The 22235-nt window shown below is 35.1% G+C and overlaps 2 protein-coding genes across 5 annotated transcripts in view; one reads left to right on the forward strand and one right to left on the reverse strand.

Moving 5' to 3' along the window:
- The first annotated feature begins 1016 nt into the window (after nucleotides 1-1016).
- LOC110103839 (BEL1-like homeodomain protein 11) lies at nucleotides 1017-5791 on the forward strand. Its single transcript, XM_028699065.1, has 5 exons — nucleotides 1017-2907; nucleotides 3566-3629; nucleotides 3883-4298; nucleotides 4523-4583; nucleotides 4681-5791. Exons 1-5 carry the CDS (start codon nucleotides 2222-2224, stop codon nucleotides 4789-4791), a joined length of 1338 nt encoding a protein of 445 aa, XP_028554898.1. The 5' UTR covers nucleotides 1017-2221; the 3' UTR covers nucleotides 4792-5791.
- LOC110103838 (probable GTP-binding protein OBGC2) overlaps nucleotides 3487-22235 on the reverse strand; it is a gene marked incomplete at its 5' end in the record, with an annotated part of 20120 nt that continues 1371 nt past the window's right edge. The window contains 7 exon segments of one of the 4 annotated variants that reach the window (XR_002304002.2): nucleotides 3487-4056; nucleotides 4244-4310; nucleotides 9332-9467; nucleotides 14524-14726; nucleotides 14873-14947; nucleotides 19713-19820; nucleotides 19928-20128. Coding sequence is in view for 2 of the 4 variants with exons in the window: in XM_028699063.1 (XP_028554896.1) it covers nucleotides 9371-9467; nucleotides 14524-14726; nucleotides 14873-14947; nucleotides 19713-19820; nucleotides 19928-20128 (684 nt within the window). 4 annotated transcript variants of the gene reach the window in all.

Below are 22235 nucleotides of genomic sequence, written 5' to 3' on the forward strand. Positions count from 1 at the left end.
TTTTAGGTGTTAAATATATAAATAAGATGTTATAAAGTGATATGTATATAAATTTTCCTTCAAAGAATTGCCGTCAACCTGGCTCACTCAAACTTAGAGAGAGGAATGGGGCTCAGAGAGAAGAAAGGGCAATGTCATTTTCATCTTCTGAAGCATTTGGATATGAACGCATATGGGATTCTATCATTGAAGAAGAACTCAGCTCAACTTGTTGGGGTGGTTTGGGAGAAATTATTAGGTGCGGAGTGCGTCCGTAGACTAATAAAAATGCGTCACGTCACTTCATTGGTGGTATCCAGTTCGGTACCCGCACTCGGTACTGCTAGATACCCAGTATTTGTGCGGACGGTTCTCCCGTCCGAACTCCGCACCTAATAATTCCTCGTGGTTTGGAGTTTTGACTATCAATCAATAGGTTTTTGGTTCGAGCCTTGTGTGTGTGAGTTTGTCTTAATTGATCACATGTCTCCAAAAAAAAAAATTTGAAGACGAGATTGCTATGTGAGCCAGCTCATAATAATAATAATAATTATTATTATTATTATGAGCTGGCTCACATAGCAATCTCGTCTTCAAATTTTTTTTTTTGGAGACATGTGATCAATTAAGACAAACTCACACACACAAGGCTCGAACCAAAAACCTATTGATTGATAGTCAAAACTCCAAACCACGAGGAATTATTAGGTGCGGAGTTCGGACGGGAGAACCGTCCGCACAAATACTGGGTATCTAGCAGTACCGAGTGCGGGTACCGAACTGGATACCACCAATGAAGTGACGTGACGCATTTTTATTAGTCTACGGACGCACTCCGCACCTAATAATTTCTCCCAAACCACCCCAACAAGTTGAGCTGAGTTCTTCTTCAATGATAGAATCCCATATGCGTTCATATCCAAATGCTTCAGAAGATGAAAATGACATTGCCCTTTCTTCTCTCTGAGCCCCATTCCTCTCTCTAAGTTTCAGGCTTTTAGCCTGATTCATTACACACCTTCCAACATATGGAGAGAGAGAGAGAGAGAGAGAGAGAGAATATTAGATGTACAGGTGATATTTAAAGTAATGACATGAATCAGACTGGTAAAGATACAGTTTTGATTTCTTACATTGGGATTTTTTTACCTTTCTTGCTTCTACAGAGGTCAGGTGGGTGGGGTCTACTCCATTTTTAAATAGCTTCAGCTACCTTCCTGTATCTCTAATTCTTCTCTGTGATGCTTGTAGCCTTGCAGGGGCTTTTAATGGAGGAGAGGACCTTTAAAGAGCAGTTTGATGTAGATGGGATTGTTTCTTGACAGGACCACATTTCATTTCATTTCATTTCTTCTACAGGTATAGTTAAATTTCACTTTGTTCTTCAATTTCTTCTATCCTCAATCCATTGCTTCTTCTGTGGCTTTTTCTGCTCTTTTTCTGAATTTTTTCCAAGCCATTTTTGAGATCTAGGGTTCTTTAATTTTGTGTATTGTGCACAGAACTTAACCAAAATTTGCTCCTTCTCATCAGTTTTAGCTGCTTGGTTTTATTTAAATTGCATTTTGTCTTTCAATTCAAATTTCTAAGAGTTTCATCAATGGAAAAAAACTTGTTTCTTTTGTTTTTTTCTTTTTTAACAAAAATCATTATTTATATTTTCAACTATCTTTTTTTGCCTTTAGAAGTGTACATGAACTTAAAAGAACATTTGTATTTTCTTCCATTCCTAGGTCAAAATATAGCGCGGTTTAGTTTGGCTATATTTTGACCTAGAGGTCATAGGTTGGTGTTATCAGCGACAAAATGAAGAACAACTAAATAAATGAACAGATAAATAGGTAAATGCACCAAACTAAGATATCAAGACAACGCTTATATTAAGGCTTCGTTTGGAACGGCTTTCTTACTACTTAAAGTAGTTTTCTAATATAAAAATTTTAATTTTTATACTAGAAAACAATTTTAAGAAACAATAAAGAAAGCCATCTCAAACGAAACCTAAGACTCACATATCCTCTCTTCAGAGGAAACAAAGCTCAAATTCTCATCAACTAAACAAAAAAGAAAAATTAATTTTCACTTATTTTCTCCCAAACAAAACAAGAAAATGAAAACTAATTTCAGTTCAATTCCTCTACTATTCCCATTTAATTTCCCTTTCATTTCCTCTCAGTGAATTCTTACAATAAATTGATTTACTATCATTGATTTGAAACACAGTTATTGTTCCATCTCAGGCATGGCTTCTTACTCATCTCAGCCTCAAGAACTATGTCATTGTTTACAATGTGATAAGAAAATCCAAAATGATTTTCTTCAATCATGGATGAATGAAGAAGCAGGGAAACAAGAAAGCTTCCTTGGCCTTGTTCATGGACATGGAAATGGAAATTCATTGTCACTAAGCCTTGGATCTCATATGGAATCAATGAATTCATATAACTATAAGAAAACACATACACTGTCAAATGATATTAGCTCAAACTCTTTGGTTCATGAAGATGTTATGGTGGAATCATCATCTTCATGTGCTGAACATGCAAAGCATGAGTGCATGACATGTGATGGCGATGCAGCGAGCAGTGGCTGTGGTTCGAGAAGTTCAGATGCAAATTACTACGACTCGATCTCGATCGTTAGTTTTGTTCAGAATTCTCGATATCTTAAGCCTGCGCAACTATTGCTTGATGAAGTTGTTTTTGTGAACAAAAATTCAGATATTGAGCTTTCTTCAGAGGAGAAAATGGACAGAACTGATGCAGTGGATGTGTTGAGTTGTGGTAGACCACAATTTACAGGAGAAGAGATGGATTCAAAGAAAGGAAATATGAAATTTCTATGTTTGACAAAGGAAAAGCAAGACATTGAGACTAGAATTACCAAGCTTGTAGCTCTGCTTGAAGAGGTTTTTACTTCCATACGCTTGTGATTTTGCTAAAGATTTAAATTTGATTTTGTTGTGCTTGATTGTGGAGTTTTTTATGAATTTGTCAAAGATACATGCTGTTGAAAATGGATATTTTACATTTAGATTAAGGCTTCATTTGAGACGGCTTTCTTATTGTACTAAAAAGCTGCTTTAGAAAATAGTAAAAAATCGTTTCAAACGAAGCCTAAAACTACAATTCCATAAGGAATAGTGCCTTTGAAAAAAATCTTAACACATTCCATTTAATATTTTTGCATGAAACATTAGTCATATTTTCAGTATCTACTTTGGAAACACATGCCACATATTCATCATAATGAAAGATGGTTAACATATACAAGTCATATTTTCCACAATTAACATATTAACCTATTTAGAAAGCATATCGAAGCTTGAATCAGACTTGCAATATGTTATTTTTAAGCACACCTATGAGTTGTTAGAAATAAAAATGTTAAGAACATGTGTAGCAAAACTAGAAATTATAGATAGAAAAACTACTTAAGAGTATCTTTAACGAAGGTATTAAATACACCCATATAATGGATTTTAGAGGGCTAGTAAGAAGATAGAAAGATCAAAGGTAACATGAATAAAAGTTCTTCAAAAGCTTTAAACATAATATATTTAACATCTCATGAACTGAGCATACAGAAATGGAGAATGGAGATTCATAATGACAATCACACATAGTTTGGGTAAGACTAATGTTGATGATGTACTCTCGCGGGCCGTCCTATTTGGTTGCATTTAAAGCTTGAAAATACTTCATGGTGAGTGAATTGCACTTCAAAATCACTTTTGGGGAATCTATATGCATTTTCATTAAATATATAACCAAGCTTAAAGATCATCATCATCTTCTTCATCGTCAACATCGTCATCATATAGTTATCATCAACACTAACCTACTCTGAGTTGGCACGGACAGTTAACATTTATCAAATTGGAATTCTTCTACGTAACTTTAGGTAATATATTTATTCATTAGTTTTAGTATTTTTATCCAGCTTGAAAGACATCAACAGCAATATTTCCATCAAATGCATGCACTAGTAGATTCCTTCGAAGCTATAGCTGGTACTGGAGCTGCTGCTGCATATACAACTCTCACCATGAAAGCAATGTCGAAACACTTCTCTAACCTGAAGGATACCATAACTACTCATATAACTTCTGCAAGTAAAGCCTTATCCAAAGACTTATCAAGAAACAATGGAGCTCCATCTCTTTACACGCACAGTCACAGCAATTATAAGCATAAAAAAGAAGCACTTCAAAGCATAGGCATGGTGCGTATTCAACAGGTTTCAAGGCCACTTAGAGGATTACCTGAAGATTCAGTTGCAGTACTAAGAGCCTGGCTTTTCAATCACTTCCTTCACCCGTAAGCTCACATCTACAAAACACATGAAATTATTAGGTGCTGATAACCAGTAGTGAGGATATACAGTTGCATACAATCTTCCTATTGACCATCCACTGCATGTAATGATTTCTTTAAAACACGCCAGGAGCATGTTTGGACTTAATTTTGTAGTTTTCTGCTAGGTTTGAAGGCATTTGGTGCTGTTCTTTGTTCTTGATTTTTGAAGTTCTGCAACATTGCAGGTACCCAAGCGATAATGAGAAGCTTTTGTTGGCTTCACAGACTGGCTTGAAAAGAAACCAAGTTAGTACATCCAGCTATACTTTCTTATATGCAAATTGAATGATCCAATATCTTTTTCTTCTTCCTCCCTTTTGAATATGACTTCCAAATATTTCAGATATCAAACTGGTTCATAAATGCACGGGTTCGGCTGTGGAAGCCTATGATAGAAGAGATGTATAGAGAGGAGTTTACAGAGGATCAACAGGATTCAAATCCTTCTCCTTAGAAGTGGCAATAGTGAAGCTATCATCTGGAACTGGAAGAAATGGATCAGCTAAATGTTGACAATTTTGAGTTGATTCAGAGATTTATGGGTCCATGTTATATATTATAATGAGAGGCATTAAGCTTTCTACTATGCAGATGCATATTTTTTGAGAGATTGAGCATTATTTTCAAATTTAGTAGACTTTGTTTATGGAAGATGAAATCAAGTGAATTATAACACAATCAATCTGTATGTATCTACATTTGGAGATGTTGTGTGATGCAGCTTTGTGTTGGTAAAGTTTCTCCAAGGAGATCAGGTTTCACTGGAGTTGACTACTTCTACCAGTAAGGATGTGAAACAAAATATTAATGTCCCCCACTTGAAAGTTTCAACCTAAGTAATGAGAATTTGATTTGTAAGATAACGACTAAGTGATGAGGCATGAGTCCATGACTAACGTGTATGGGCGCAGCTGGTCAACCTTGTCCAATCAAGCTCAAGACCAATGTGCTATATGAGCTCAAGAAACAATATTATGGAACTCTCTGATCTCCAAGGAGAGATGTCTAAGACTCTTAAGGGAAGTTCCACTAGGGATAAAGTCATTCGCCTCTGGATTAAGAGCATTTAGGTACATTAAGCTATAGGGTGGAGATATGTACTACATAGGAGGAGGGTCAGTAGACTCCTTCGGATGTTTGCTATCGAAGCTTAGGAGATATAAAATTGTCACAGGAAATGAAATTTGAAGGTGTTGTGTTTTATGTGTCACTTGAGCTTCATCTTGATCACTTGTCATTTAAGCTACTTACCAGTACTTATATAATTGCAGAACAAATAAATCCCAATAAGGATCATTGATTTGTAAGACAATGATTAAGGATTTGTTTGGAAGATCTTTTTCAACTGTTTTTTTTTTATAAGAATAGCAGTTAGTGAAAAATAATGTCTATTTGAAAGACAGTTTTTTCATTGTTTTTTTACAAATTTTTGCCTTCAAAAAATTATTTTTGAAGAACCATTTTTTAAACTATTGCTGGGAAGAGAGCTTTTAAAAACAAAAATAGAAAGCTTGAGCTATCCCAAACAAAACCTATGTGATGAGGTTTGGCCTCATGACTAATGTGTGTTGGAAAAGGGGTTTCAGACAAGCTTATTGAGGTTTGGGCATCTTGCATTAATATACAACTATATATAATTACCTAGTTAACATGGAATGGCTTTATAGGGGACATATTCATTTGACCCTTGTGCTATTCAAGCTTAGGAAATAGGGTTGCTGATATTTGTATTATCCAAGCATGAAGAACAAAAATACGAAACCCCCTTCTCCAAGGAGAGATCCTTAATGTGAAGTTCAAATTGGAATAAACTGGAGAGGGTGAACATAAGGCTTTTAGTTTTCTACATGAGGATTTTCATTAGTCTTTGGGTGAAGGACTCTTTGGTATAGCCAAATTGTAGGGTTGGGACATGACCATAATTACTCAAAAATCTATTACAGATAAATATACCCCTGGATCAAAGGCATTTCGATCCTCTATTAAAACTACAAAAATTAATCTATTTAGGTGCAAAATTTCATCAAAAAGGGGAACTTTCCATTGTAAATTTGTATCCTAATTAGAGACATCAATTTATGTTGGTAGGTCCGGCTCAAATCTGACCTAAATTTGACCTAACCCAATATGCTCGACTCAAATATGACTCATTTATTATAAAGGTCAAAACATTTGACCTAAAACTGACTTAACCCATGCAAACTTGACTAACCCAAACCTGACATGTTTGATTAGTTCATCATATCAATTGTGCAATTTTTTTTAAATCAACATGACACATTTAATCCAAATCTATATGTATATGAATATAAATGTAGGTGCCATAATTTCCTTCAACTTTGATTTGCATCATTCGATAACATAATTTAATAAAGAGGGTAGGATCAATTTAATGATGAACTTCCTACTAAGCAAGAAGTTTTTATGATAATATTGCCCAAATAAAGAATATATTATCTCCAATTTTGCTATGAAAACCTTATATGCGTGCAATAGTGAATTTATAGGTGTCTATATTTAGTAGGTCTATTTCATTTCTTAAAAGCAAAAATATATATTACTATCAATTAGAAATTTTAAAAGGTTCAATTCACATGTCTGCAAAGAGGTTTGCTGTCAAGTTGCTTCTATAAGGGACAACTAGCAACGACGAATGTAATGGAGGATTTGCAATGAATTTAGGGTTTCAATATTTCTGCTTCTTCATATTCTGTGAATGGGATGATGTCAAGATTTTCCTTTTGAATCTCCTGATTTTGGTATATTAGATTATCCTGTTTATCATTGATTTGGCGTTTTCCATGCCTATTTGCCAACCCAAATATTTCTTCTATGTTTTCTTTTGGAGAAGGAAAGCAAAGATGAAACAGAGTAAACATTTACATTCAATGAACAAATTCACAACTCCAAAATTATACTATTATCTTATAGTTTCTAATAGAAAAAAGCAAATTGTTGTACACATTATATGTGAAACCCCTTAAGTAAAAAAAGATATTCTCCTAAACATCGAGGCGACTTTTGGTGTTATGGTTGAAATTTCATTAAGAAACTCTACAGTTAAGGGTGCCACTCCCGAAGAAATCCTAGAATGGGTGACCTCCGAGGAAGTTACACCAACATGACAAAACAGTAAATCCCTTAGGCCAAAGCGGACAATATCTCGATAGTTAAGAATTTGAGTTGTTACATTATATAGTTTTAATCAATTTATTTGCTGGTTTGGCTTTTAATGTGATAGCAACGCATCTAAACCATAGCTATTTCACGGATGTACCAAATAATACTGTAACATTAAGAAAACATATTTCTATTGCAACTATTTTCCACGCTCAACATTATAAATCTGCTGCAGTTGAATTATGTAGGAGCATTAACAGGGAATGAATTGGATGTTCACTGTTTTAAATGCTTCATACAAAAACAGTGAAAGCACTTGGTCTTAGGCTTCCATTGGGAAAGCTTTAGACTACTATTTTTTTCCTGATTTCAAGAGATTTTTGTACCAGAAAAGCAGCTTTTCAAAGCAATAAAAAAGCCATCCCAAACGAAACCTTAAACAGGCTTCCTTCATTATTTGTACAATTGAATAAAAGTTCAAACAGTGAATAAAAAACATTTCATTTAGCACTGGCAATATCTATGTGAATGACTTGGATGTTGTGAAGATTTAGGCCTCGTTTGGGACAACTTTCTTAATGCTTTCAAAAGCATCTTTTTAATTAAAAAATTTTAGTTCAAGCAATTTTTATATTAAAAAGCTACTTTAAAAACAATAAGAAAGCCATCCTAAACGAAGCCTTAATTTTCTATACAAAGTTTTCCTCTTGCATAATTAGCTTTGTTACTTGTACATATCAAAGAGATCTGGCTCTTTTATTTCAACTGCTGAACTGCAGATACAACAAGAAATTTAAAGTTAAAAAAATATTGTTGTTATCAAGGTTATTATTTTCCTATATTTGGGCATGGAATAGAAGGAGCACATAAATAATTTGAAAGAACAAGATCAACACAAAAATACTATATTAATAATCCTATGCCTCATAAATGAATAATACGAAACATATATTTACAAAACTCAATGCATGAACTAATCATATATAAAAGATAAATGCATTTGCGAGTTACTAGTTAGTCATCCCGTAAGATTTCATGTCTCAATCAACTTTTAAGATTTTCTATACAAGTTAGAAAATGTGCATGGCCTACATAGTTCGTCGAGCAATATAGAAAGAAGTACTAGCAATTACCTATACATTTTATTGTATAATGAATCCATAAAATTGAACTGTGAGTGACCTTACATTCAACATAAATTATCAATAGGTATTTCTCAATTGGATTAGAGGTGTTTGTTAGTTTATCAACTAAACTTATAAAACAGAATAGGCCAAGAGTTATACTTTATAATAGTTGATATATGCCATTTTTGAAGGTACATGTTATCATATTGATATTTCATGATGTGGAACAAGAAATAAAAAATCTGCCCCGCTATTATAAATTAGGATTGTTTAGGAACTAGTGATAGAACACATGTTGATGCTTGTGTGCCAAATAGTGAGATGTTGGCTTATATAGGACAATGTGGCTTGCCAACATAAAATCTTATGCCGTGTGACTTCAATGCGTGTTTTCCTTTTGTCATATCAGGTTGGGAGAATAATCCACATAATAGCTGCATATTCAAATTTACTATAGGTAACTAAAAACATAATTTTCCTATGATATCTTCTGGTATGTCTTTAATATTAAAATAACTTTTTTCATGAATATATCTATATATAATTTATTTTATAGAATAATAATAATTTTAATTAATTATTTATATCATAATTTTTTTATTTGAACATGTTCAAATCATAAAAATCATAAAGAATATACATATATATATATAACTATCATTAATTATATATATATTACATTAATTTTAAAATAACTACAATGATTTAAAATTCATTCGGACAAAAATTAAATCAGATTATTCTGACCTAATTATTTTTCCCCTTCTTAGCTCCTACTGGACCCAACTACTCTGTTCTGGCTGTGACTTCCATGTCAAGATCCTGGCATTTCCTAAGGGCTGCTCGAACTTCTTTAAGGACATTATCAACACCAATATGTTTTCTGCAAGCAATATGAAAAAGTGTTAGTATTCTTTACATAAACAACAACTCAAAATCCAAGCCAAAACTCCAAAAACTGCTAGAAAAAGAATAGAAGCCTTTGTCCTCGTATATTTTATGTAGAAATAATGTGCCTGCTTTATGTTGAATATTGCTAAACTACATGTATGACATTCAATTTGTTTTTGGTCTTGTGATCTCCATATATATATATAGATTCTCAAACTATTAGAAGAATAGACAATCATATATAAGATAGGATTAAACGACTAATTTCTAAGAGAAGTGATGTGAAACAATATCGGAATTGCACGGAGACATAATAAGACAACGGAGTAAGCAAGTTGATATAAAGATTAACGAGTCACAGTTAATGATTTAATGAAATCTCAGTTGCAAAATTGCTTAGGCATTGTTACAAACTCATTAGGCACAACAATTTAAAACAATAACAAACATGCGAGTAATGACGAATGCACTTTAACAATAATCCGCGGGTTAATATTTAGAAAAGTCACCTTGAGTTCCCCTCACTCAAGCTCTCTGGCGGTTAACAGAAGAAAGATATTAGCAACACTAATGTGATCACCATGAGGAAGAGGGAGCTTACAATACTGTCCACGGGAAAGCTATTCGAAGTGGGAGGAGTTGATGAACAGTGCAAGCGTGGCTACTCGGATGGACAGTAGTATCCGTCGATGGCTCTTGATGAGAACAACCACAATGTTGGTGCATCTGAGATGTAGATTAACAGCTTGTCTCAATCAGTAATCCAGAATACTGATTCTGAAGAAGCTTGTGCCATTTGCCTTGAGACTCCTGATTATCTTCCTTTGGAAAGGATTGTATGATGAGGCGTACAGCAGAAATTGCTGGACAGCAATTTGCTGTGGTAAATACAGCAATTATTAGGCTTCTAATTGCTGAAAACTGAATGGTGTTCAGCTGGGAAGGCAGTAGGGATGACGCCTTGATTTCTGGAATTTGTATTTTGCCGTGTATTAAATGTAGTGGCTGAATTTGAGGGAGGAGTCACGCCTTAATGGCTATGAGAAAGCTGAAGGTAAATGCCAAGCCTCACGTTCTGCACTAGAAAAGCTTTTCTAGTGCAATTAGGATAGAGGAGGGGGCGGTATAGCATTAGCTTCACGGGATTGAGAGGGGCTGGCTGTTACGTGAGAGAGAGGAATTCCAGGAATTAATTTACTAACTCAGAATGAGATTTTAGGAAATAATCAAGAGGTGGGGCTTGAGGAAAATTCGGCTCAGGGAGGGATTAGGAGGTTTTGAATTATTTCCTAAATAAAGTGTTGGAGTTAGGAAACAATTGAAAAGGGAAATTAATGGGAGAGAGTATGGGAGAGAGCTCAATATTGAAAACTGAAATAGATTTCAGTTTTTAATTGGGATGGGAGGGAAATTTAATTGAAATCAAATTTAGATTTCAAAATTGAGAGGAGTATTGATGGCAATTAATGGGGAGCCAAAGAAGGGGGCCGGCAGGATGAGTAGTGAGAGAGGGGTTTAGGGAAAGAGGGAGAGGGGTTTCCAAACATGAATGATGACTAGGAAAATTTTAAATTAAATCCAAATCAATTTATTTTAAATTTGAATTCATTCAAAAATTTTCCATTTATGGAATGTCCAAATTTGGAAAGAATTTGAATTTTTGAAATTCAAATTCCAATGGGAACTAGGGAAGGGAGATGTGGGGAAGTGGTGGAGAGGGAAAAGGCCGGCGGCAAGGTGGCCGGCCGGCGGAACTAGGGTGGTCGGCGGGTAGGGGCTCCAATGATGGCGAAGCTAGTGAAAGGTTTGGCTCCTTTCAACTATTGGTCGTTGCTTGCGGGAGATTGTGGTGGAGAAGAAGAATGTTGCATGAAGAGGGGAGAAAGGAGATGAACAAGAATATACGAGAAAGATAGAGATAACTAACGAACTCACAAAGAGATCGTAAGAACCGCGAACCTCGGACTCTTCCAAAGATTGACGGGTATTGCAAGTTACCCTCCTCGAGCTTCTCCTTTCATGAACTCACTAAGAGATAAACATGAACTCACTAAGAGATCAACAATAACATAAAATTTCATTATCAATAATTGATCATCTCATACAATGCATGAGGCCTCCTATAAATAGGCCAAAATAAACCAAAACTAAAAGACATAAATGCCCTCGGGGCTACAATATCAAAATGACCACCCATAAGGGTAAAACCGTAAAACTGAAAAATAAAATAAACTACTACATAAAAAGACTCAAAATAAAACTCCTGATCGTGGCCGTCAATCTCCGGCGTCTTCGACGGTACATGTGTCGAAATCGCTGACGATGTCCTCATCAAGAAGCGATCAAGGTTTTATTTGGGACAGTTTTTTACCATTATTTTTTCATTATTTTTTTTAAAAAAATTGTACTAAAAAATGCTTAAAAACAGTAAGAAAATTGTCCCAAATAAAGCATAAAATGATGGCATACTAAGAGAACCTGGGCCCAAATCTACTCAATAGTTCGCCTCTCTCACTCCATTTCACTCACTCTATCTAAATTCCCCCCTCCTTATAGATACATCCTGACCATGAAAAAAGTATTGGAGTTATCTCATTGCGTTGCACAATCTATTTATGCATCTTTATTCACATGGTGGGGGATTTATTTTGTTACTTCTTTGTATTAAGAACCCCTCAAATGGTCCATATACATCTTTCTTAGCAATTTGTACATGTCCAAATACATCATGTGCTCATGGCGGAGTTTTTTTTTTTTAATAGAGGTATAAAATGACTAGTTTAAAAACACCATTAGACAACTATAACTCGAAACCCTACAATTTTGAATGGGGGGATAAATTAATTTTTTTTATAAAAATTATATTTGTCTAAGTAAAAATAAATGTTACATAAAAAACATAATAAAATTTTATAGGGGGCATGTGCTCTCTCAGGCCCCCATTAAATCTGCCCTTATCACATCTCAGGTATACATCTTTCTTGACGTAATAGATGATGTAATGGAGAACGTAATTTCAATCATAGTTTCCCATAACACTCGTGCATGCCTTTTTTAAAAATCTACCTGAAATATGCATTAAAAATGAACAAATTATTCTTGGGCCTTATTAAATGAAAATGATATAATAGAAAAAAAGTATTAAAAAAAGACAAAATAAAGACCCTTAAATGTGTTACAAATAAATTGAAAAGAGCAAAAAAAGAATAACATAGACTTGCGTGTGAACTTTGATGACTCGCCAACAAATGAGAATAAGGCTACCTCGCATGCTACGCACTCAAATAACATTTTAAAATGACATGCAAGATAGCTTCATTTATAAGCATGTATTCTTCCTTCACAGGACCCGCCTAGGCATTGGCATTAACAAATAAACAAAATAACAACACATACTCGCAAACCAACTTACAAATGAAAAAAATAAAATAAAAATTTGAACTCACTCAACCAGAAAAAAGTGCAAATGACTAAAACGCACCAAAAGCGCACAAATATGAAGCTGTGCTCGCATTCTAATGATGATAGAGCCACCAGCCAAAATAAAAGAAATGAACATGGATAGCTTTAATAGGGGGCAAGACTAAGTCTACTTTAAATTAAGTAAAAGTAAAAGTGCATGCTTGTACAAAAAATGTGCCAATTCACCAAAAGGAAAAGGCCTGCACAGTTTCAATGAGCATCAGTGCCAATGGGAAAATGGACTAAAAAGTACCACACTCTTCAAACAAAATAAAACCCAAATCATGTCACTACGAAAAACCATATGAACCACTCAAAAAAGAGTGAAAACTCACTCTCTAACTTAAATTATACACTAAAGTATTCATTGTATGAATATCATAGATTCATAATCGAAGGATATCTTGTCACAAAAAAGCCCTATCAAATCAGAAGATAAATGCACTCTCACAATCTTATTCCATTGGAAAAGATCAAAGCACACTCATCACTTCGTCTGAATCTAGCCCTTATAAATGAAATGTGTGTGTATATATATATATATAAACCAAAAAGTCACGTTGCGCTCAGAGTAACAATTTATGTCCTCGGATCACTTAGCTAAAAATATCAAATATAGGTTTGGCCAAAGCTCACAAAGAGCTAATATCATATAAAGTGTATCTAAATATTCACACTGAGAACTCTAACCAATAAAGGTATGACATATGCCCCTGCCCCCTTGACCAAACAGTTAGCCTAATTATGATGGCACCTCTATGTTATAATTATGGCCTAAAGCTGAATGTTACTCAATGACCATACCTGAGTTTTGAGCAATAAGACACATTTAATAGAGTAGAAAACTCTATGTTAGCTAAGTCCAATCTTGAAATTGACCACTTCGATAGGTTTTAAACCCTAGTCAATAAGGCGCCCCTTGGATATCTATATATATATATATAGGATGAAATGTTTAGGAAATGTCTTATCTCAAAATTTAATGTCTTTTGAAAGTGAATCTAAAATAACTTGAACGCATGAACATACTCGGTTGGATATTTTTCAAAGCCAACAAATTTCCAATGACTATGCTACAAAAGGTTTTTCTTTTAATCGTTAGATAATCATATAGGCTCATCTTGGCAATTCATAGCCACATATTTCTGACAACTTCTTTAGAGAAGAATTCTTTTTTCATCTTCAACAAGTCATCTAAGATCTACTAGATGCTTATGAACAAAAGTATATCTACCAAAATTCTATACATTTGGGTCGTTACAATAAGTTTGAAGATAATTTATTTTGAGGTTTTAGTATTCAAAATCAAACCAGGTCAAAATAAAGCTAAATTAACACAAGTTTGCTTATGATTAAAAATGATTGAAATCAACTTCAAATTTATTATGTCCTATCCAATCTCTAAGCTAGGGTCTAATTGGCTGACTATGATATAATTCTCATTCCTACATTTTACTGCAAATGTTTTTCTTCTAAATTAGAACATGAAAAGCCAATGGTCAACTCCAGAGATTTATTTAAAAGAAATGGAATACCTAGCAAGATAAAAACTAATATTAAGATACCAAAATAAAGAAGTATCTTACAATACACTAGCACCAACGACTGCAAGAGGCCTAGGATAGTCCTGAATGCCCTTTTCCTTTTGCTCTTCCCTCAAAGATAATGAAGGCAACAAATTTCCATCAATAATCCTGTTAGGTAGAGATTTACTCAATTCTGCTTTAGGGGTTTCCACACGTCCAATTGTCCGAATTTCTTGGGCAATCAAAGGCAGCCTATCTTGAGCCTGTTTAGACATCTTGGTACATTCAATAGCAAGCTAAGTAATAGCTAGAAAAATGGAATGAATGCCTCAAATACAAATAAATGAAACTTATTAAAAGAATATTTGAGCAATAACATAAGGCAAATTCAAGATAGAAGAAGATTTACCTCGGGAATGTCAATCTTATTCAAAACCACTATATAAGGCCTTTCAAGGTATTCAGGGTTGTACATCCGTAGTTCCTACAAAATTTAATAACTTTTTTACACAAAATGACAGATAAAAACCAAGGAAAATAAACCCTTCTCGAGGAAATGCATAACAAAACATAATTCTAATTTTTTAAATGTCTCATTTCCATGATGATGTTGTCATAATAAAATAAAACAACTTGACGTCCTATTCATTGACAAAAATAATAGGCAGCTAAAGATCAAATCACGTTAACTAATAGACCTCACATATAAAACCGTCATTGACTAGATTATAGTCTCTGGATATCAAAGTATATATAAAAAATTGTGTAACAAAAATGGTTAGACACCCATCTAGAGAGTTTTGAAAAGGAAAAGATTTGCAACACTGATCTACAACTTCTTTTCAACTCTTAGCAAATTAAAGAAGAGGGAACACAGGTATATCCCACGAAACAGAGCTCCCTTTGACAATAGCTGTTTTGCAAAGTTCCTTGAATTTTGAAGTAGAAACATTTTATTTAATTAAGATTAGAAACGATCCTCTTATTATGATTCAAATTCATTTACAGCAATGGCCTGCCTTAGTTAATGGCAATAGGCAAAGAATCTGATTGGAGTTTAGCCGGGCTACTAGAGAGGTGCCAAAGTAGTCAAGTATGATTCAAAACAAGGAGGAAAATGCATATAAATGAAAAATGAAACGTAACATCTGCTAAAGTATACATTCATAAGGTAGTCGAGTCATAGCAACGATAACCATTTTAAGAACAAGAGTATCCTAAAAACATACACCGAATGGCCTGAGGAGAAAGGTTATCACTGGTTTGAAAGAAATACACCAAATAGAAAGCCAAATACTCATAGTGTAATTGGGGGAAGGAACTGCCCTGGGGAAAGGAGTGGCATTACTGCGAACTTCCAACAAGATACAATTAATAAAAGTTCAAAGTTGAATATGAGAACCGTATTAGGCACACATATTAATTAAGAGTATTATTTGTATTATTTATTTATATTATGTTGTTTATTGGTTTAGCTGAAAATACGAATATTGCATTCATTCACAAAAAATTAAATATTTACGAAAGGAGTACACTATAAGTTTGTGCCTATATCACAATCTTCCTTCAACAAAAGTAAAAAGGATGAAGTTGTTCAATATCTATCTTCCTCCACAGAAAGTATAATTTAAAATAAAATTTATCACAAAAATCAGCCACTTTGTTCGCTTGCCTATGAGTGAATCAAAAGAGGATTGTTGAACATTAGTTAAAAAGTTATATCAAGAGCATTGGAAAGGTGGGTAGGCTGGAACTTCGATGACAGTAATTGCTAAAACAATTTTATAACATTAATGTTATTCCCCTCAATAATGATTCTCTGGAAGTCAAACATCCAAGGAATAATATGTTGGGAGTGAAAGAATTGCTTCAATCTCCGCTTGAGTGCTATCCCAATGTAGAATTTGTTTGCCATAAGCTAAAATAAGATCATCATGGGAATCTCGAATGACAGTTCCCAATCCGGCATGATGGGAATGAAGGCTCCATTAATGTTCACATTAATCAAATTTGGAGGTGGGGCCATTAAGAATAATTCTTAGGCAACCAATGGGTGTTGTTGTTGTAAATGATAGGAGTAACAAAAGGGCAATGGTGCTTCTTATCATTTATAGCCCTCCAAATTTGGTAGACCGAGCCACAGCAGTTGAATAGAGGTTGATGTAACTCAGCAATATAATTGTTGAATTGAGCAAGTTCAAAAATGTTGTGGAACCTAATGACAACAAATACCCAACTGTTAAATACCTTCCAAATTTCTAGCAATTGGATACAATTAAAGGCCACATGATTGATATCTTCCTCATTATTGAACCCAAGGACATAATTTCAATCTAGCAAGGCCTCTCTGATAGAGCTAAACGTTGTTGGGGACTGCACTGTCGCAAAGACGCCACCAAAAGAGCATTAGCGAGGGTGCAACTGGATGTTTTGAGTCCAAGCAGATGGGTTCTGGCATTCAGGATATGCAGCTTCATACGCCTCAGTGGTAATTGTTATGCTAAGAGTGGAAAAGCTATGTTGGACTTGGTTCTGCTAAAGAGTTGAGTGACACATGATAGATAGCACAAAATGAATGAGAGGATCGCCAAAGCATCAAATGATGAGCTGGACGTCCCATTCCCCATTTGGCTGAAAAAGGTTAGTAACGCATTTGTCCTCCAGTTTGCAGCAGCTAACGAATGTAGGCCAACTTGTAATAGGAAGTTCGAATATCCATGGATGATTTAAAACAAACACGGTCAACTCATTAGCAAGATTCCACCTAATCATATTTAGGAGAAAACTTGCCCTGTCAGGCTGTCACATAAGATATTTCACGTAATAGAGATGCCATGTTTGCGAATGTCGGTCCAAAGATTTTCACCATACTTTGCATGTAATAACCATGGAGAATAGTGAGGTTGAGAGAGGAAATGCCAAGAAAGCCTTGCATATAGAGGGCACCTCCAATTTGCAGCTGCATGAAACCCCAAGCCAAACAATCGAGCAGGGTGGGTGTCATAGCACCAGCCGGGCAACATAATGCAATCCATTTTGTCCAGCCTGCTTCTTGTTTTAGATGATGTAATTAAAAGCTAACCTATTTAATTAAAGATTGATTTGATGTGATAAGAAAGAAAAAACTTCATATCCTCTATTTATTTTTTCCCTTGGTTGTTTAAAAGAACATAAGGAAGAATACAATTCCTCTACTCAATTTCTTTATAGTACTAGAGCATGAATTTTAATCACAAAATCCTTTTGTTCTTCAACCCAAGGTTAGTTGAGCAACCATATTATCTTTGACATCCATTGTTGTGCAATTTCTTTGCATTGAGCCTCATTATTCCCTTCGCTCGACAACATTATTGATTCTTAACAACATGGTTTAAAATTGCGCAATATGAGGCTCGCCTTGAGGCCCGCCTTTGCGCAATTCCAATAAAAAACGCCTCGATGCTTACGCATCGAGTTTTTTTATGAGGCTTGCGCCTCAACCAAGTTGAGGCCCGCCTTGAGGCCTGCCTCACCTCACTGGCATGAGGCTTACGCCTCGCCTCACGAATGAAAAACGCCTCAATACCCGAATACGCAATTTTAAACATTGCTTAACAAAGAGCTCTCTTCACCCATCACATAACATCATATTCATAGTGTAACAACATCAACTTCTTTGCATTATGATTGCTATTTAAGATTAATTTAGTTAGATTATCATATGCTTCAGACATTTTTTATTAGATTTAAATTAAAGTTGGACTCTTAATAGGTCAAAATAAAGAAAAATTATTCAAGTAACTGACCGCACATAGTAGGATGAAGGCTTGTTGTTATTGTTGTTGTTATATCATATTTGTTAAGAAAAAATTATCAACATTATCTCTTGACTAATTAAGAGGACCAAAATGGTCCTCAACTATATAAAAGGAATATTTTAGTCTCTCAAATCTTTAAAAATGAATCAAAATAGCCCGACCATGGGAATATTTTTGTTCCTCTTTAAAGAGTTGGGGGTCCAAAATGATTCTTTAATATACTTAGAAACTATTTTGATCTTTCATAAAGAGTCAATGGACCCTTTTAATCATTTTCTCTATTTGTTAAATTAGACCAATAGCAAAGACAACGATAACAAATCACTACATTGTTACATTTGATAATGTAATTAAACTAATAGCCAATATAGTAAAACATGAAAAGGCCTTTGAAATTTCATAATTACTTTTTTTCTTTATCATTTCATCTCAATCTTCAAAATCTTCTTCTCTGCTTGTAATGTTGCAATTATAGACTCCCATTCCTTACTTTGCTCTTTAATCTTGAGTTAGCGCATATTCAAAACTTACGCCCAAAATTCTTTAATATCCAAGATATTAAAAAGAGGTAATCTAAAATTACAATGGCAATAAATCATAAGTATTTCCTCTTCTCTTTGTTGATGCTGAATAGCACATGTTCTTCATAGATAGAACTCATTCTCATTAATAACTCGAGTTAAAAAAACACGAGAAAATTGTCATAGACCATAAGATGCTCCAAATCATGCATTTCATTATATAGCTAGAAGCTTGAAGGGATGGATGATTTCTCAAGCTAATCGGATTGACCTAAAAAAGTCCAAGAAGTTCTCACTCAAATCTTTCCGCCATCAATTTTCATCCAAAGGAAATGGTCAAGATGACGAGAGGAGCATATGGCTCAAATTTGGTGAATATAAGGGGCTAAATTGAATATAGCCTAAAAGATCTAGGAAGCATTTTGGTCATTTACTCTTTGATGTTATGTAGAATATGGAACAAAGTTGTCATCAAAGAAAGCAGACACAATTAAGGCAGGTATTATTGAAACTTGTGAATGCATATGGAAGGAATCAATTAATGCCGTACTGACATTTAGAAATAAGCAAATTTGAACCCTGAAACTACTTTGTGGTCCATCATATTAATTATAAATTTGTAATTTAGCAAGTAATAAATGTTCTCAACAAGCATAATTCAACTGTAATATAGAAACTATGTTATGAGGAAAAAATATGAGTATATGACTTAAAATAGATTGCTAGATAAACAAATTAAGAATAAGATCAATCTAATCAGAATAACAGAACGCTATTGTCTAAGTGTTAATCCAAATTAATTGCATAGACAAATGCATATTAACTAAGCATTATGCGTGCAGATTTGTTCAACACTCCGAGAGAACTAGCTAAAGCCCATTTTTATAATAAAAATAGCTTACTGAATCAGACTAGTGATGGTTGAGTTTACCTCCTTCACGGTCATATAATCATTCACGGGATCTTCAGCTGCAGCATCAACAACATGAACCAAGAGCCTAGTTCTCCTCAGGTGTCTCAAGAAATTGCGACCAAGACCCTGCAAATTTTTATTTACAAAAATTGATATTGTTCCCTTGAAAAACATTATACTATTAGTATAGCGGGGAGAAAGGGGAAAAACAGATCTCATGCATTACGCAGCACCTTTCCTAAATGAGCACCTTCAATAAGGCCTGGCAAATCTGCTAAGGTGGCTCCAGAGGAATATCTCAATGCCCCTAACGAAGGGTCTCCATCAAGACGACCAAGATTTGGCATGAGTGTTGTGAAAGGATAGTCAGCGATGCCAGGTTTTGCAAGTGTGATTGCGGCCAACAGAGTTGATTTTCCAGCATTTGGAAGCCCCTGAAAGGGAAGAAGATTACAGCCACCAAAACGATTTTAGATATGCAGTTAAGCAACCAAGTGCAACAATAATAGAGCATAAATGTAGAGTAGAGATGTGAATTTTTTTTTTACAGTAGAGATGTGATGTGACAAGAAACACAAAAAACAAACATCCAAAGAGTGAAAGGAATTTAGAAAAGGGTAAATTCCTATACAATAACATCAATCCGTAGCAGTAAGTACCTATATGTGGGCTCCGAAAATTCGGCCCCGGCCTCCCCGCCGCGATTTTTCTTTTTATTGGGCGAGGGAGTTTTAACTGATAAGTTCCGAGGTAAATTTTGGAAGGCAGATGGGTTTGTAGATAAGACACTACCCAGAGATTTCGCCCTCATTTTGTGAGGACTTCTTTATGATCTGAGTTCTGGTTTCCTATAGGCGCAAGCCCCTATAGTTAATTACCCCTCTCAATCATGAGAGAGAACTTTCGATTAAGGCTAGTCGTCGATCAGATACGTAGAGTATACGTGTTATCTGGCATATAGTAGCAGCAATGATTGGATTTGGAAATTTTGGAAATTTTGACGAATTTGGATGTTTGAGAATGATTGAGAATTTGGGAATTTGAAGATTTTGGAGATTTAGAAAATTGATATTTAAAATAGAAATTGCATCATCTTGCACTTAAAGCGGATGGTGAGAGAATGGATGATGGATCCGATCAAGATCCCATGATTCCGTCGTCCCGGGTCATCGTGGTCCATGGTCTACTTAGTCAGATGAGGTAGTAGACCCAACCTGACAGAAGGATCCTTGTCGGCAGCCATGGGTTGTTTCGTCCAAGGGGACCTTGTAGACCGGGGTTGAATGTTTGTCTAAGGAGACAAATTTGAATCAACCTTAGCTCACAGAGGGCTTTGTGCCCTATCAATCATATCCTATTGATTCATATCTCAAGGATTTAACGCCATTAAGGAGCGTATTGGCTCTGGCCATAACCGCTATCTGTGGTGCCATTTGGCGGCAAAACCACTCGGTTCAGAGGGCCCCGGGTCATAACCGTTTACCTGCAGTGCCATTTGGCGGCGAAATTGCCAGTTAGAGGACACGTACCACGTCCTTGCTGGCAAGAGATTGTTTGAGAATGGATCCTAGTGATATTTTCGACTAGGCATTTGGCTCTTTGTGAGCTAGAGTTTATTTGAATTTGTCCACCCCGACAGACTGTTGCGGAGGGCGGATGGATTTTACTTTAAGTGTTTAATGGTTAGATTTCAATCTTTAAATATCTTTAGAATTTTCTGAATTCTGGATGATTTTTGAAATTTTTGGGTTTTTGGATTTGGACTTTATAGATTTTAGATTTTCTGGCATTTGAATGGAATTTGAAAGTATTTGTGAACCCCTCCGGTTGAGATAACCAATCAATACGGCCATCATCGGGGTGTTCGGGGTCATTTCTCTTTATGGATTGAACATTGTCAATTCTATCGGGCTGTCGACAGAGGATCGGGTTTCGTAGGCTTTATGCCCTCATCAGTGAATTCTCTTTGTTATAGGCCTTAAAGGCCTAATATGAATGTATTAAGACAAATATACCGGTCGTAGCAATCGTATATTTGTTTGAGAGTTCGAACCTTGTCGACTCCTATTGACCCGTATAGGAGGATCGGGTTCGAACTAGAATTCACTTGTCAACCCGCGCAGCATCCCTAGACGTCACGTGTGTACCAATAACATGCTCGCCGGGGCCCATGCAGGTTGAGATTGTACTTTCCCCTTTAGTGTACCTATGTGTATACAAACAACTGTGTACATGCAGGGGTACTTTGAAACAATTTATAAACGCCTTCTGCCCGCTTGCATGGATATTGTTGGTCTAGTGGCATGAGTTGTTTGCTACTTCGTATAGGTAGACTATCGTACATTACTTGCTATTTATAGATAGATTGTAGTGCACTAACTAATCTCCAGCTTTTGGTTGTATAGGATCATTGGAACTTGTATTCTTTATGCATTCTGCTATGATTTTTTGTCTTTACGATACAGCCACTACTGCTGGAGGTAGATGTATTCATCCTTAAACTGAAGTTGACTACAGGATACTGCATTTACTGTAGTCTTT

The sequence above is a fragment of the Dendrobium catenatum genome, unplaced genomic scaffold (assembly GCF_001605985.2).
Source record: "Dendrobium catenatum unplaced genomic scaffold, ASM160598v2 fragScaff_scaffold_1211, whole genome shotgun sequence".
NCBI lineage: Eukaryota > Viridiplantae > Streptophyta > Magnoliopsida > Asparagales > Orchidaceae > Dendrobium > Dendrobium catenatum.

What these genes read in the sequence shown, in the direction of transcription:
- LOC110103839 (XM_028699065.1), top strand. Translation starts at nt 2,222, where the DNA reads ATGGCTTCTTACTCATCTCAGCCTCAAGAACTATGTCATTGTTTACAA. An exon ending in TTCAATCACTTCCTTCACCC is followed by an intron (nt 4,299 to 4,522) that starts GTAAGCTCACAT and finishes GCAACATTGCAG; the next exon opens with GTACCCAAGCGATAATGAGA. An exon ending in CTGGCTTGAAAAGAAACCAA is followed by an intron (nt 4,584 to 4,680) that starts GTTAGTACATCC and finishes CAAATATTTCAG; the next exon opens with ATATCAAACTGGTTCATAAA.